Source organism: Eptatretus burgeri, chromosome 8, assembly GCF_056783735.1.
Source record: "Eptatretus burgeri isolate ZD-2024b chromosome 8, Ebu_testis_v1, whole genome shotgun sequence".
Taxonomy (NCBI): Eukaryota; Metazoa; Chordata; class Myxini; order Myxiniformes; family Myxinidae; genus Eptatretus; species Eptatretus burgeri.
Genome location: NC_140968.1, coordinates 78,206,591 through 78,224,258, shown reverse-complemented (window position 1 = coordinate 78,224,258; position 17,668 = coordinate 78,206,591). Strand labels below are relative to the sequence as shown.

The 17,668-nt window shown below is 43.8% G+C and overlaps 1 protein-coding gene and 1 long non-coding RNA gene across 4 annotated transcripts in view; one reads left to right on the top strand and one right to left on the bottom strand.

Annotated features, from left to right (window-relative positions):
- LOC147022114 (uncharacterized) overlaps positions 1–17,668 on the bottom strand; it is a 118,222-nt gene that overhangs the window by 58,311 nt on the left and 42,243 nt on the right. For all 3 annotated transcript variants that reach the window (XR_015061067.1, XR_015061066.1, XR_015061065.1), the window contains exon 2: positions 726–827. This is a non-coding gene — a long non-coding RNA (uncharacterized LOC147022114). The remainder of the gene's footprint in view (positions 1–725; positions 828–17,668) is intronic.
- LOC147022116 (myosin heavy chain, skeletal muscle-like) overlaps positions 1,960–17,668 on the top strand; it is a 29,543-nt gene continuing 13,834 nt past the window's right edge. Inside the window, 1 exon segment of the mRNA XM_085893530.1 lies at positions 1,960–2,031. Within this exon segment, the coding sequence (XP_085749656.1) occupies positions 1,960–2,031 (72 nt within the window).

The following is a 17,668-nucleotide window of genomic DNA, read 5'->3' as shown; positions in this document are numbered from 1 at the left end:
TACATTACTTTGTGGACCATATTTGGAGTTTTTAGGTCGCCTGTTCGAAGAACAGAGAGCTATAGCGATACCCCGGCGTGAGCGTCAGCGTGAGCGTGAAAATGTTAAAGTTTTTGGTACAAGTTATTTCCTTTTTAATGTTTTTATCTACCACACTATTTTTTACTGATTACAATATGCAAATACATATATTGCTTTAAAATTATTTGGATCAGACTTCACTGCAATGCTTTATAAAAAATATTATTAGACCAGTCTTTTAAAAACGATAAATGTATTAAGAGGCGAGTATTGGGTGGCTTTGACACCAACTCTCTGGTTACTTCATGTACCTGCTGCATTGTACTGTTCTCAGAGAGAAAATCTTCAGTTGTTATGCTTTTGGTCGTTTTCATCACCTTGATATTTCTACACAGTTCAAGCATGAAGAGTCTGAACTCAATCCCTCTCCAGTTTGAAATTATCCTCATTTGGCAACTCAATAGAATTGTCAGGCATCGATTGTCAGGTACAATACCGGTAACCCAAAGAGCATTCAGATACCGAAGATACCATGGGGTTTTTAAGGTCAGAGAATAGCAATAGTCTTTCCCATTCAGCAATTCTGACGTCGTCGTTGATATCAGGTTGAAAAACAAGAATTGGAAGAAAAAAAAATTGTACTAAGTGAAATTCTTAATCCAGCGTTTCAGTAATAAACCGCACGGAACATCTTTTAAGTTCACCTTTGGGATTGCCAAGATGCCTCGGAGATATTCATCCACGCAGAGTCGGAAGAAGTCTGAATAATTCCATGCACGTTCTTAAATACCTCCCACTGGGATCTGCTGGTGTAAGATAAACATATTACATTTCATTGGAGTTGCCTTTTTCACTGCAACTCAAGAATGTGCTTCTTACAGCTTCCTGATTATAACACACACCGAGGATTAAAAGCAAGGATGTCTTGGAACAGATTGAATTCATGACAAGAATCTATCTACAGACTTTCTTGTCATTGATACTTTCATCCTTACTCAAATGTTCCGTATCTGCTCGTCAGCTTGCTCAGTCTGTTTATAAGGTTGCATTTCCAGCATGAAGACCTCAACCCTTCTCCTTTCCCAATTAGGAGGTTCTTCCAACCTCATTTAATCCACAGATCAAGAAGCCAGAATCGATTTCCATTCATGTATATATAGATGTTATTCTTGTCGCTCGACGGAGATGCCTTTACTCTTTATCCTTTCATCAAAAGTGGTCGTGTACTAATAATTGAATTAAGGTTCAGCAGTTACATATCAATGTTGATTCAATTGCCCGAAATGAAGGCAGATATAATAACAATCAAAACTAGATGGGTATGCGGAGAGTGCATACCTCCACCATGCAATGCCCGATTCAGTGGAACATATCGGGCCCAATATTTTTTTTGAAATATCATGCTATGTATCTTTTTTTGGCCCCATCTCTCAATGGTGAATCACTTTCGAAATAAAAAAAAATTATTGTATCTGGATCCGGATTCGGATCTTCACCAAAATCGAATCAATTTTTCCTTGTCACATTCCCAACATGTTCAGCAAGTTTTATCCAAAGCCGTTCACAACTTTTTGAGATATTGTGCTATAAATCGTTTTTGGTCCCATTTCTCAATCGCGAAGAATCACTTTTAAAATTCTAGTAGTTGGATCCGGATCCGGTTTTTTAAACCAAAATTTAATTAGTTTGTCATTGTCACACACCCAACCTGCCCACCAAATTTCATCCGGATCCATCCACAACTTTTTGAGATATCCTGCACACAGACAAAACAGAAAGACAGACAGACGGGGGTGAAAACATAACCCCCTTCCACCTTCGGTGACAGGTAACAAATCAAGCCACATAGATGTACAAGGTGCCACAAATGTCCTGTTACCATCCACGTGCAAATAATATTCTATGTTGTTGTGTTCCAGATACGTTACTGTGTCAGACATGAGTAAGGTCGATGTGGAAGCGCGAGAGGTTTTGATCACATGGGTTCAGGAGAGACCACATACAGTGCAAGTGAAACAATGACGGCCATTCATCCACAATTTGATGGCGACTTCGGATGCAAACATCATGTAGAAATATCCATTTCGCAAAATAAACATTTCACGTGAAACTTTTGTTGTGAATAAAAAATAGTGGTAGTTGAATTTTTTTTTTAGGAAAACACAAGGAATCTGGATACAAGATGCGACCATTGCTGCATCATATCTGTGCTATATTAACACCATGTGTATGAGCCCATGCCTGGTGCTCTGTCAACACCACACGTATCAGTTAATCAAATTCATCTCACTGTGGGAGAACATGGGGCAGGCAGAGGCAAGGACATCACCAGGGTGGTTTTGATATATTTTGTGGGGATGTAGATGGATTTAGGGTGAGGAATGATCAAACAGCGACACCCCGTTCACTTTTTGACGAGATCTCTCACAAACATTACAATCACGACACATCTATACAAGATGGAGCAAGTGTATCTATGTCCAGCCACGAATGGCACCTTTTATGACGTAATAAATAAACAGCGTTGATTAGTGTTGTTTGTGTTCCTGTTAGAGCATAATAAAATAAATTGCATATGGGTTGGTCGTACCCAGGGTCAGGTCATGGGCAAAACCCCCACCCTTTGAGTAGTTGGGGGGAGGGGGGGGTAAATGAATTTTTGCCTGTACACATGTCACAGTGCAAGTGGTTTACTGACCCCTGCTGCAGACGAGGAATTAGCTCCCCCAAACTGCTCCCAAAGTGAGCAGGTGTTTCTCGTGTATACAACCACCCATTCATACCTAAGTTCCCGACCAGTCCTGCCGATGTTCATGTACCCATCTATCCCGAATGCTTCTACATACAGTACCTAACTAATTCCAATTTAAACCGACCTACTGCTATTGCTGCCACTACTTTTTCAGGAAGACTATTCCATGTGTTAATTACAGAGTAAAAGACTCCTCTCATCATCCGACCAATCCTCCTCTTTACTCTCAGGTTCTGGCCACTGGTCATGTCACTGTCCATTCTGCTGAAAAATTATTCTGCACAATTATTTTGTCCATACCCTTCACTAACTTTAGCATCTCTATCACATCCCTACAAATTGCCTCCTTTCTAATGTACAAAGCCCTGCATCCCCCAGATGATCCTCATATCTGAATATAGCTCGGCCTGGAATCGATATAATTACTCAACACTGAACCCTCTTGTTGGCAGCTATGACTTTTTTAATACATTGTCGAGGCTCGTATGAGAGCTAACACACAACGCAGAGCAAGGGGGGCATGAGACAAGAGGGGTGGGAGAGGGGAGGATAAACAGTGGAGAACAGAGACATTAGATCTGTGGAATCGAGAAGGATGGGGCGGGGAACATGGGGAATACAAGATGGACACCACAGGGACTTTCAGGAAGGAAAGCAGGGAATTTGAAGGAGGTGGGTTTGAGGTGGATTAACGGGGGTAGAAAAGATCATGGTTTTGGATGGGGGAAGATAAGATGTGGTGGTGAACAGCTGTTTTGAAGGCCTGGAGGGAAGAGTGGGATTGAAGAGAGTGTGGGAGTTTACTCCAAAGGTGGGAAAAAAGAGGAATGAAAGAGTGAAGGTGAGCAATGATTAGTGATTTTGGTAGTTTTACCAGAAGGGGGTTGTTGGTGAACCTTGAGCACCCTGCGGAAATATGGGGGGGGGGGGAGACATATCGCAGACAAAGCAGGGGGGTGAGACCAGAGAGGAGACGGAAGAAGACAGAAAGACCACCGACCTGCCTGCGGTGAGAGAGTGAGAGGCCCAAAGACTCAGAGTCATCGCGGGAGATGTGATAACATGTGACCTTGCTCAAATGTGATCACTAAAACTGTAAACTATATTCTCAATGAGGCCTCACTACATTCTTGCACAGTGTTATCATTACCTCTAAATTTACAATTTCTCCCCGTGCGAATACAACTGAAAACCGAGTCCATTCACCCATAGTGCTCTGCGAAGCCCTCATATCCCAAAACCCTGCTGCTGTGTGACAAGCCCCAATATTGCCCCTTGCATCATGTCATCCCTATTCTCATTATTCTTACTCATCCCTGCATCTAACATTTCTTTATGTTAAACTGCATCTGCCATTCTTTTGGCCAATCTATGAAAGTATCTGACTTTCCTGAATATGATCACCTCTCTCTCTCTCTATTGTGTACCTTAACTACAAGCTTTGTATAACTTGTACATTTCGAAAGCTGACTCCCTAACCCCACTGTCCAAATAATTGATGTAAATTATGAATAACGAGCAGAGTACCTGCCCGACAGGCAATCTTGTTTCAAGCATGCAACACGTTCTTCTGACGCGTACATTTAGTTGAGCAGTGTATAGGCAGCTGACAGCACTGTGTAGGCAAAAAAAATAACCCAGGTTACATGCATAAACCAAAAACATACCTACTGCTTATAATTTAAAACACCTCACTGCACCGGAAAACGTGGGACAGGAATACTGCACTGTAAATGGAGGAGACATGTAATACCCTCGCCCACCTGGAGGCGGCGTGACATGATACACATTTACATAGAGAATTTGTGCCCCTCCCCACTCCCAAGACCACTGAAAAGTATTTTTTTAACACCCCTCTGCACCAAATTGGGTCATGCTCATCCTATGTAGCAAGTCTGGATGTAATCGGCCCAGAACTGTAGGAGGAGTAGTGCGACAAACACACAAACAAACAACAGTCTGTGAGCTATAGTGAGGATAAGGATCCTGGCTGGTACTGATCCCTGTGGCTCCCCACTACTTACAACCACCCAGCCAGACATCCTACCACTCACAGCGACTCTTTCTTTCCTATCATTAAGCTCGTTTTCAATCCAGTTAGATACTCTCCCAGCCATTCCACAAGCCCTCACCTTAGCAACCTCCTATCATATGCCTTCTGAACGTTTCGGTGTAAAACATCTACTGCAATTCCATCGTCCATCAAATGATAAACTGATTTATAGAACTCCAATAAATTTGTTAAACAAGACCTCCCTTTCATAAAATTATAATTTAAATTTATCGAGGTGGTTCCATCTCCATCTGATCGATCATCAACATCTCTTATATCTTCCCCACAACTGAAGTTAAACTAATATGACAATAGCACTTTATTTTACTTCCTTGACTCTTACTAGAAACTCCTCTAAAAGCCCTAATCTTGATTAAGACAGAGTTATTATCCACATTAATTCCCTCGATTATGTCACCCTTTCTCTCGATACGTCTTTTACCCAGATTGTGAAACCTCTTTCTATTCTCCCTTTCCTATCACACTTTGACATCTTGTAACTTCCTGGTTCTGTGTTCCAAATAAGTCCTTCTAACGTTATCAATAACATTTGCTTTGACATGTACCACAGCCAACATCTTCCAGCACAAACCAATTATATTGTTCGTTAACTTTCCTTCAATATCCATGACTCCTGCTCCTTCTAAACAATATACAACTGTCTACTTTATTTCTTGCAGAACAAAGAAGCCAAATACTGTATTAAAGTTTCACCCCCGACCAAAATCTATATCGCTGCCATTAATCCAACCTATCTGCATTCCAACCTCACCAGCGCCTGCCCTCTCTGCACACTCACCACTGTGTGCACTCACTCTACCCTCACCACTGTGTGCACTCACTCTATCCTGATCACTGCCTGCATTTGCTCCACATTCACCCACTGTATACACTCACCCTACCCTCACTGCTGTAGACACTTACCTCACCCTCACGAGAACCTTCACCACCATCTGCACCCACCTCACCTTCATTGACACAGTCGAGGCTCATGGAGGAGCTCGACGAAACGAGGTGCAGAGAGAGATGGGGGAAGACTCCGGGTATTTGAACAAGTCAGTTTCTTGTGCATCCACCGTTATGGAACAGCTCTGCACTTTGCTTTTGAATACACAGCAAGGTTGATCTTCAGGCCAACTGCTCACCACCATCTCAGATCAATCATTCCCCATTGAAAATTATCTACCGGCGTTGACACCCCTTCCCCTACCGTTACACCTCCACCCCCCCACCCCCAAGCCCACCTTCTACCAAATTTCTAGTTCTTTCTTTCTGGGAGTTTAGTTCTGCATCCATCTTGTCCACCCAGTGCACTCCCCCCTTCCCCTCATTCCTTATTTGTCCGTCTCTATTTTGTCCCTCAACTCTGCCATTGGTGTTTCCCTCCTCTTTCTACCGTTGCTTGTGTACTGCTGCGTCCTGATCCGTTCTGATGTTGTAGCTCTTCCAAGAGCTTTGACTTTGTATACAGTAAAAGGTTGAAACTCCAACGTGGCCTGGTAAACAAAGAAGCGACTCTTGACTGTCAATTTTCTTCCCCCCCAATAGTCTGCGCTTCCCATTTATATACACATGGAAGAGGGAAGAGGAACGCCCAACTAATACAGCAGAAAATATTTTATCCAAAACATCCAAATAACAGAAGAACCACTACACCTCAAGCTTATTCATTCGGAATTGCTCTTCAGATGTTAACATGAGGTTTCAGACACAGAAACTACCAGTTATTCCTTACGACAGAACCAAACCGGGTGAAAAACAAATCCAGGTTCCAGTCCCATACAGTTCTGGTGTTCACATCCATTCTCACACATACACGACGTTTTCAGTTTTTCAGTGGCTGCACATAGGGTGGGTCCAAATACACAGGATATGATGAAGGGTTTAACTCCCAAAGCGTGATTATATTAACAGCCTGTACATGATCCTCAGATATGTGACACCTCCCCATTTTTTTTTAATGTAGCATTCACAACAACAGCAACAACAACAAAATACAAAGATTTAATTGTGTTTCACCTATATCTTTTACACGTACAAGATGACACCTGCCCAGAGCACACACACCTCACAGGACTCCATTCAGCGTTGACTACTCGGGCGAGTCCAAATAAACAGAGAATGAATGGCTGATGTTACCCGAAAACCTCTAACAAAGAAAATGCAGCTCTGATCAGGCTTGTGAGATGTATTCCTTTCACCACAAGCAAAGTGCTGTGGCATGAATGGAATATCTCCCTTGGTTGGTTTTTGTTGTTGTTGGCTGTAAGATGCGTGGAGGAGCTACAAAACGAATCATGTACACAGACAGATACATGAGACAACACCAGACTTGACTCTTACACAAACACAGTGACGTCACTTCTTTATGACATGACTTCTCTCTCAGCACTCAGTGAGTCAATCAAGGAATTTCATCCTCTCCTTGGATGTCAACCGATGGGGGTTTTTTTTTTTCTGTGCTCTATCCTTCAAATGCTGGGCATCAAGCAAGGAAGCAGCACATAGCATTTGTAAAGTCTTTGGTATGAACCGGCCAGGGTTCAACCGCCGACCTTGACTTATGGTGAACGCGCCAACCACTATGCCACTGAATCATAAGGTTATCCATGAGAAATGTCCGGAACTGGCTTTGTGCTGTGGGTTTGCAAAGCCAGTAGACTGACAAGACACCCTCTTCTCACCCCAGAACACGAAACCTCCCACTCTGCATGGTGCCAGATATGTCAACGCTGGAATCTCACATCCTGGAGGAAGATCAATTGGTCTGATGAGAGCTGATTTCTCCTGCATTCAACTGATGTAGAACTCGAATGTGGCAGCAACCTAACACAGCCGAGATACAAAATAACACTTTGGACTCCATCACATTTGGTAGCAGATCCGATATGATATGGGGCTGCCTATTATGATTGCAAACTTAACCACGTCTCTGGAAAGGGTCATCTGACAGGCGAAAAGCACCATCGACATCGGAACATTTTGGATCGTGTTGTTATTGTTCCACAGTTTAACATTCAACCACTTCTCACAAAATCTGTATTCATGGATGACAATAATAATTTAAAGAGCACCCATAGAGTGCAGACCTCCACTCGGATCTGGATCTTCACCAAAATTGAATCAATTAGTCCTTGTCACACACCCAACCTGTTCACCAAATTTCGTCCGAAACCGTTCACAACTTTTTGAGATATCCTGACACACAAACAAACAGTCAAACACACAGGGGTGAAAACATTACCTCCGTCCACTGCAGATGGCCTTGGTAATAATAAATATATATATATATGCATACATATATATATACATACACACACACACACACACACACACACACACACACACACACACACACACACACACACACACACACGAGTTCTCTTCCAAGGAACTTTAACACAGGAGGAGGTGATTAAACCCATCAAAGCTTGCACTATTATTCCTAACCTCTGCTTGTTTGTCCATACTCTATCCTTTTTAAATGCTCATCATCAAGCAAGCAAGCAGCACGCACCATTTTTAATGTCCTTGGTATGACTCGGCCAACATTCGAACCGCCGACCTCCCGGACTCCAACCATTACACCACTAAGGTTGGAACACAAATTGACAATGGCAGACACAAACATTCTTGCACAGTTTCCGACTTACAGTGAAACAATACAATCACAAAATTGCCCTTGCCCCCAAGCAGTCCTGATTTCAGACCGACAGACCACATTGGCAACAAAATGTCAGCATATAGAATACTATTTCATTGATTGAAGTCTCAAAAACTGATAAAAGTTTGAGTTTAAGTTCAATTCACCAAGTAACTCGTGACAGGAAACACCAATCAGAAAAGGGAACATACACAATAGGAATACACAGATGTGTACATTGACTGAAAGACCCAGCTATCGGCGGGGGATGTGGTCCTGGAAAATTCTGCAAATAGCGAATCCGTGAATAGTGGGACATTGTTTCAATGGGAAAATGGGGGAGAGGTTCCTGGCGGTTGGTGATACATGAGGGGGAAAAATAAAAAAATCAGATATCCCATGAAAAACTGTGAAAAACCATGAATACCCCAGGGAAAAAACCATGATTACCCCAGGGAAAAACCATGAATACCCCAGGGAAAAAACCATGATTACCCCAGGGAAAAAACCATGATTACCCCAGGGAAAAACCATGAATACCCCAGGAAAAAACCATGATTACCCCAGGGAAAAACCATGAATACCCCAGGAAAAAAACCATGAATACCCCAGGGAAAAAACCATGATTACCCCAGGGAAAAACCATGAATACCCCAGGGGAAAAAACCATGAATACCCCAGGGAAAAAAACCATGAATACCCCAGGGAAAAACCATGATTACCCCAGGAAAAAAACCATGAATACGCCAGGGGAAAAAACCATGAATACCCCAGGGAAAAAACCATGAATACCCCAGGGAAAAAACCATGATTACCCCAGGGAAAAACCATGAATACCCCAGGGGAAAAAACCATGAATACCCCAGGGAAAAAACCATGAATACCCCAGGGAAAAAACCATGATTACCCCAGGGAAAAACCATGAATACCCCAGAGGAAAAAACCATGAATACCCCAGGGAAAAAAACCATGAATACCCCAGGGAAAAACCATGAATACCCCAGGGAAAAACCATGATTACCCCAGGAAAAAACCATGAATACGCCAGGGGAAAAAACCATGAATACCCCAGGGAAAAAACCATGAATACCCCAGGGAAAAAACCATGAATACCCCAGGAAAAAACCATGAATACGCCAGGGAAAAACCATGAATACGCCAGTGAAAAACCATGAATACCCCAGGCAAAAACCATGAATACCCCAGGGAAAAACCATAAATACGCCAGTGAAAAACCATGAATACCCCAGTGAAAAACCATGAATACCCCAGTGAAAACCATGAATACCCCAGGGAAAAACCATGAATACCCCAGGGAAAAACCATAAATACGCCAGTGAAAAACCATGAATACCCCAGTGAAAAACCATGAATACCCCAGTGAAAAACCATGAATACCCCAGGCAAAAACCATGAATACCCCAGGCAAAAACCATGAATACGCCAGTGTAAAACCATAAATACCCCAGTGAAAAACCATGAATACGCCAGTGAAAAACCATGAATACCCCAGTGAAAACCATGAATACCCCAGTGAAAACCATGAATACCCCAGTGAAAAACCATCAATACGCCAGTGTAAAACCATGAATACCCCAGTGAAAAACCAGTAATATACCAGTGTAAAACCATGAATACCCCAGTGAAAACCATGAATACCCCAGTGAAAAACCAGTAATATACCAGTGTAAAACCATGAATACCCCGGTGAAAACCATGAATACCCCAGGGAAAAACCATGAATACCCCAATGAAAACCATGAATAACCCAGTGAAAAACCATAAATACACCAGTGAAAAACCATGAATACCCCAGTGAAAAACCAGTAATATACCAGTGTAAAACCATGAATACCCCAGGGAAAAACCATGAATACGCGAGTGAAAAAACCATGAATATGCCTGTGAAAAACCATGAATACTCCAGTGAAAAATCATGAATACGCCAGTGTAAAACCATGAATACGCCAGTGTAAAACCATGAATACGCCAGTGTAAAACCAGTAATATACCAGTGTAAAACCATGAATACCCCGGTGAAAACCATGAATACCCCAGTGAAAAACCAGTAATATACCAGTGTAAAACCATGAATACCCCGGTGAAAACCATGAATACCCCAGGGAAAAACCATGAATACCCCAATGAAAACCATGAATACCCCAGGGAAAAACCATGAATACCCCAGTGAAAACCATGAATACCCCAGTGAAAAACCAGTAATATACCAGTGTAAAACCATGAATACCCCGGTGAAAACCATGAATACCCCAGGGAAAAACCATGAATACCCCAATGAAAACCATGAATAACCCAGTGAAAAACCATAAATACACCAGTGAAAAACCATGAATACCCCAGTGAAAAACCAGTAATATACCAGTGTAAAACCATGAATACCCCAATGAAAACCATGAATAACCCAGTGAAAAACCATAAATACACCAGTGAAAAACCATGAATACCCCAGTGAAAAACCAGTAATATACCAGTGTAAAACCATGAATACCCCAGGGAAAAACCATGAATACGCGAGTGAAAAAACCATGAATATGCCTGTGAAAAACCATGAATACTCCAGTGAAAAATCATGAATACGCCAGTGTAAAACCATGAATACGCCAGTGTAAAACCATGAATACGCCAGTGTAAAACCATGAATACCCCAGTGAAAAACCAGTAATATACCAGTGTAAAACCATGAATACGCCAGTGTAAAACCAGTAATATACCAGTGTAAAACCATGAATACCCCAGGGAAAAACCATGAATATGCCTGTGAAAAACCATGAATACTCCAGTGAAAAATCATGAATACGCCAGTGTAAAACCATGAATACGCCAGTGTAAAACCATGAATACCCCAGTGTAAAACCATGAATACCCCAGTGTAAAACCATGAATACCCCAGTGTAAAACCATGAATACCCCAGTGTAAAACCATGAATACCCCAGTGTAAAACCATGAATACGCCAGTGTAAAACCATGAATACGCCAGTGTAAAACCATGAATATGGGTGTGAAAAACCATGAATACCCCAGTGTAAAACCATGAATACCCCAGTGTAAAACCATGAATACCCCAGTGTAAAACCATGAATACCCCAGTGAAAACGATGAATACCCCAGTAAAAAACCATGAATACCCCAGTGAAAAACCATGAATACCCCAGTGAAAAACCATGAATACCCCAGTGAAAAACCATGAATACGCCAGTGTAAAACCATGAATACCCCAGTGAAAAACCATGAATACCCCAGTGTAAAACCATGAATACCCCAGTGAAAAACCAGTAATATACCAGTGTAAAACCATGAATACCCCAGGGAAAAACCATGAATACGCGAGTGAAAAAACCATGAATATGCCTGTGAAAAACCATGAATACTCCAGTGAAAAATCATGAATACTCCAGTGAAAAATCATGAATACGCCAGTGTAAAACCATGAATACCCCAGTGTAAAACCATGAATACCCCAGTGAAAAACCAGTAATATACCAGTGTAAAACCATGAATACCCCAGGGAAAAACCATGAATACGCGAGTGAAAAAACCATGAATATGCCTGTGAAAAACCATGAATACTCCAGGGAAAAACCATGAATACGCGAGTGAAAAAACCATGAATATGCCTGTGAAAAACCATGAATACTCCAGTGAAAAACCATGAATACTCCAGTGAAAAATCATGAATACGCCAGTGTAAAACCATGAATACCCCAGTGTAAAACCATGAATACCCCAGTGAAAAACCAGTAATATACCAGTGTAAAACCATGAATACCCCAGGGAAAAACCATGAATACGCGAGTGAAAAAACCATGAATATGCCTGTGAAAAACCATGAATACTCCAGTGAAAAATCATGAATACGCCAGTGTAAAACCATGAATACGCCAGTGTAAAACCATGAATACCCCAGTGTAAAACCATGAATACCCCAGTGTAAAACCATGAATACCCCAGTGTAAAACCATGAATACCCCAGTGAAAAACCATCAATACGCCAGTGAAAAACCATGAATCCTCTTCTTCCTCTTTCGGCTTGCTCCCGTTAGGGGTCGCCACAGCGGACCAACTGTCTCCATTTTGCTCTATCCTCCACATCTTCCATTGACACTCCAACCACCCGCATGTCCGCCCTCACCGCATCCATGAACCTCTTCTTTGGCCTTCCTCTTCTCCTCCTGCCTGGCGGCTCCATCTTCAACATCCTTCTCCCGATATACTCCGCTTCCCTCCTGTGCACATGTCCAAACCATCTCAATCTCGCCTCTCTCACTTTGTCTCCAAACCGTCCTACCTGCGCTGTCCCTCGAATACACTCATTACTTATCCTATCCATCCTCGTCACTCCCAACGAGAATCGCAGCATCTTTAACTCTGCCACCTCCAGCTCTGCTTCCTGTCTTTTTGTTAGCGCCACCGCCTCCAAACCATACAACATAGCTGGTCTCACTACCGTCTTGTATACTTTCCCCTTCACTCTTGCAGCTACCCTTCTGTCACAAATCACTCCTGCAACTCTTCTCCAACCACTCCATCCTGCCTGCACTCTCTTTTTCACTTCTCTCCCACACTCTCCGTTACTTTGGACAGTTGATCCCAAGTATTTAAACCAATCCACCTTCCCCACCTCAACTCCTTGCAACCGCACCATACCACCACCCTCCCTCTCATTTACGCACATGTACTCCATCTTACTCCTACTGACTAACATTCCCCTTCTCTCCAGTGCATACCTCCACCTCTCAAGGCTCGATTCAGCCTGCTCCCTACTATCCCTACAGATCATGATGTCATCCGCGAACATCATGGTCCATGGAGACTCCAGTCTGATCTCGACCGTCAACCTGTCCATCACCATTGCAAACAGGAAAGGGCTCAGAGTCGATCCTTGGTGCAATCCCACTTTTACCTTAAACCGGTCCGTCATTCCTATCGCACACCTCACCGCTGTCACACTGTCCTCATACATATCCTGCACGATCCTCACATACTTCTCCAACACTCCCGACTTCCTCATACAATACCACAACTCCTCTCTTGGCACCCTATCATAAGCTTTCTCTAAATCCACAAACACACGATGTAACTCCTTCTGGCCTTCCCTATACTTCTCCATCAACATTCTCAAAGCAAACATCGCATCAGTGGTGCTCTTTCCTGGCATAAACCCATATTGCTGCTCACAGATCGTCACCTCTCCTCTCAATCTAGCTTCCACTACTCTTTCCCACAACTTCATGGTGTGGCTTAACAACTTTATCCCTCTGTAATTTCCACAGCTCTGCACATCACCCTTATTCTTGAAAATCGGAACCAGTACACTTAATCTCCACTCCTCCGGCATCTTCTCACTTTCCAAGACTTTATTAAACAATCTGGTTAACAACCCCACTGCCATCTCTCCTAAGCACTTCCATGCCTCCACTGGTATACCATCTGGGCCAACCGCCTTTCCACTTTTCATCTTCTTCATAGCAGTCCTCACTTCATCCTTACTGATCCACCCCACTTCCAGATTCACTATCTCCACCTCTTCCAACCTTCTCTCTCTCTCATTTTCTTCATTCATCAGCTCCTCAAAGTACTCCATCCACCTTCTCAACACACTCTCCTCGCTCGTCAGCACATTCCCATTTGCGTCCTTTATCACCCGAACCTGCAGCACATCCTTCCCAGCTCGGTCCCTCTGTCTTGCCAATCGGTATAAATCCTTTTCCCCTTCTTTTGTATCCAACTTCTCATACAGCTCATCATATGCCTTTTCCTTGGCCTTTGCCACCTCTCTTTTTGCTTTTCGACGCCACTCCTTGTACTCCTGCCGACTTTCTTCATCTCTCTGACTATCCCACTTCTTTTTCGCCAACACCTTCTTCCTTATACTTTCCTGTACTTCCTCATTCCACCACCAAGTCTCCTTATCTTCCTTCCTCTGTCCAGATGTCACACCAAGTACCTTCCTAGCTATCTCCCTCACAACTTCTGCTGTCGTTGCCCAATCATCCCACCTATCTTTACCACCATCCAACGCCTGTCTCACCTCCTCCCTAAATTTCACGCAACAGTCTTCCTCCTTCAGCTTCCACCATCTGGTCCTTGGTTCAGCCCTCACTCTCTTCCCTCCTCACCTCCAAAGTCATCCTTCAGACCACCAATCGATGCTGTCGAGCTACACTCTCCCCTGCCACAACCTTACAGTCACTAATCTCTTTCAGGTTGCATCTCCTACTTAAGATGTAATCCACCTGTGTGCACTTTCCTCCACTCTTGTACGTCACCCTGTGTTCCTCCTTCTTCTTGAAATACGTGTTTACCACTGCCATTTCCATTCTTTTTGCAAACTCTACCACCATTTGCCCTTCCACATTTCTCTTGTTGAGACCGTACCTCCCCATCACCTCCTCATCCTCTTTATTCCCTTCCCCAACATGTCCATTGAAATCTGCTCCAATCACCACTCTTTCATCCTTGGATACACTCTCCACCACTTCATCTAACTCACTCCAGAAATCTTCTTTATATTCCATCTCACACCCCATATGTGGGGCATATGCACTGATGACATTCATCATCACCCCTTCAATTTCCAACTTCACACTCATCACTCGGTCAGACACCCTCCTCACCTCCAATACCCTCTTGACATGATCTTCCTTCAGGATTATCCCGACACCATTTCTCCTCCCATCCACACCATGGTAGAACAGTTTGAAACCACCTCCAATGCTCCTCGCCTTACTCCCCATCCACTTGGTCTCTTGTACACACAGTATGTCCACCTTTCTTCTCTCCATCATATCAGCCAAATCTCGCCCTTTGCCAGTCATCGTCCCAACATTCAGAGTTCCAACTCTCACCTCCACACTTCTACCCTTCCCCCTCTCCCACTGCCTCCGGACTCGCCTTCCCCGTCTCCTTCTCCTCCTTTGCCCAGCAGTAGCACAATTTCCACTGGTACCCTGCTGACCACCGGTACCGGTGGCGGTCGTTGGTAACCCGGGCCTCGACCGATCCGGTATGGAAATTCGTTTTTTTGTTGTCCGCATAATGATTTGGCATAGGTTTTTATGCCGGATGCCCTTCCTGACGCAACCCTGGTCACCTCTTACGACACACAGGGATATGGTACACCTATTCTAACCGGGGCATACAGTGAAAAACCATGAATACGCCAGTGAAAAACCATGAATACCCCAGTGAAAAACCATGAATACGCCAGTGAAAAACCATCAATACGCCAGTGAAAAACCATCAATACGCCAGTGAAAAACCATGAATGTCTTGCTCAAGGTCATCTGCCATCTGCTTGGAAATCAGCAAACATCACTGCCCTGCATAAAAAAAAGGTACAAAAACAGATCCCTGCAACGACAGACCAATCAGCCTTCTCACAATCATCAGCAAGGTTATGGAATCCATCATCGCTTCAGACATGAAATCCTTCCTCTTCTCCAATGGCTTGATTTCCGATCTTCAATTTGGTTTCAGACCAGGTCACTCTACCCTGGATATGCTGCTTCTGCTCTCCCAACAATGGATGGAGGTCCTCAATGCCGGACATGAAATCAGAGCCCTATCTCTAAACATATCACGTGCTTTTGACATGGTTTGGCACCCTGCCCTGCTCACCAAACTCTCTTCCTATGGTATCCAAGGCCATCTCCACTCATGGCTCGCAGACAACATGTGGCCCTAAATGGAGTTCTTTCATCACGTCTTCCTGTGCAGGCTGGAGTTCCTCAAGGTAGTGTTCTGGGTCCTGTTCTTTTTCTGGTTTTCATCTCTTTCTGGAAAATCCTCTATATCTCTTTGCTGATGACTCCACCCTCTGCCGTACCATCTGTCATCCCTCAGTCCGACATGCAGCAGTTTCTTCGCTCACTACAGATCTGGATAAAATCACAAACTGGTCCAACACGTGGAACATGTCTTTCAATCTGGACAAATCTCACACTCTCACTATGTCTCTCCGAAAGGACCGTTTAGAACCTCCCCCCCCCCATCCACTTTCTCAACAATCCTCTGGAAGAAGTCCTTTCTTTCAAGCTTCTGTGTCTCACTATCTGTCATGACCTTTCCTGATAAAGCCACATTTCAAACCTCACCTCCAAAGCCAGTCGCCGACTGGGAATCCTCCGTTGTGCAAAGTCCTTCCTCAGCCCACCTGAGCTCCTGACCACTTACAAAGCTTTCATCCGCAACCTGATGGAGTTGTGCTCTCCCCTCTGGGCTGGTGCTCCTGCCTCTCACCTCTCTTGGCTTCACGCAGTGGAAACCAAGGCATTTCGGACCACTGGCATTTCCCGTGATGAGGCTGAGTCTTTGGGCCTCTCACTCTCACACCGCAGGTTGGTCGGTGGTCTTTCTGTTTTCTAGCGTCTCCTCTCCAGCCTCGCCCCCCCCCAACCCTGCTCTCTCTGCGATTTGTCCCCACCACATTTCCGCAGGGCGCTCAAGGTCCGCCAAACCCCCCTTCTCGTAAAACTACCAAAATCACGAATCACTGCTCACCTTCACTCTTTCATTCCTCTTTTTTCCGCCTTTGGAATAAACTCCCTCACTCTTCAATCCCATTCTTCCCTCCAGGCCTTCAAAACAGCTGTTCACCACCACCTCTTATTATCCCCCATCCAAATCCTCGATCTTTTCTACCCCTGATAATCCACCCAAGCCCACCTCCTTCAATTCCCTGCTTTCCTTCCTGAAAGTCCCTGTAATGTCCGTCTTCTATTCCCCATGTTCCCCACCCCATCCCTCTCCCTTCCAAAGATCTCCTAATGTCTCTGTTCCCCACTGTTTTATCCTTCCCACTCCGGCCCCTCTTGTTTCATGCCCCCTTGCTGTGCATTGTTGGTTCACTCTCATACCAGCCTCGACAAGGTACACAAAAAACAAATAAAAAAAAGAGAACGACCCAAAAAAAATAACTTTCAGTCTTACTCTTCTTCCTCCTCTAACTCTCTATCAATTTAAATGTTTTTAAGCAGCAATTTCAAAATGTTCAATCTTCCCAAATACTTGTTTCCAAACACCTTTCTCCCAGTCTGCTTTCCATTCTCTCCTCTCTATTCCTGGATGATTCGTAAATTCATGCCTCATCCACCATCGTGTCCATATAGTGCTGTCTTTATCTTTGCTTTTAATCTGTCCCAATCCTGAAGTTTGTCTTCGTGTGTCCTTGGAATCCTT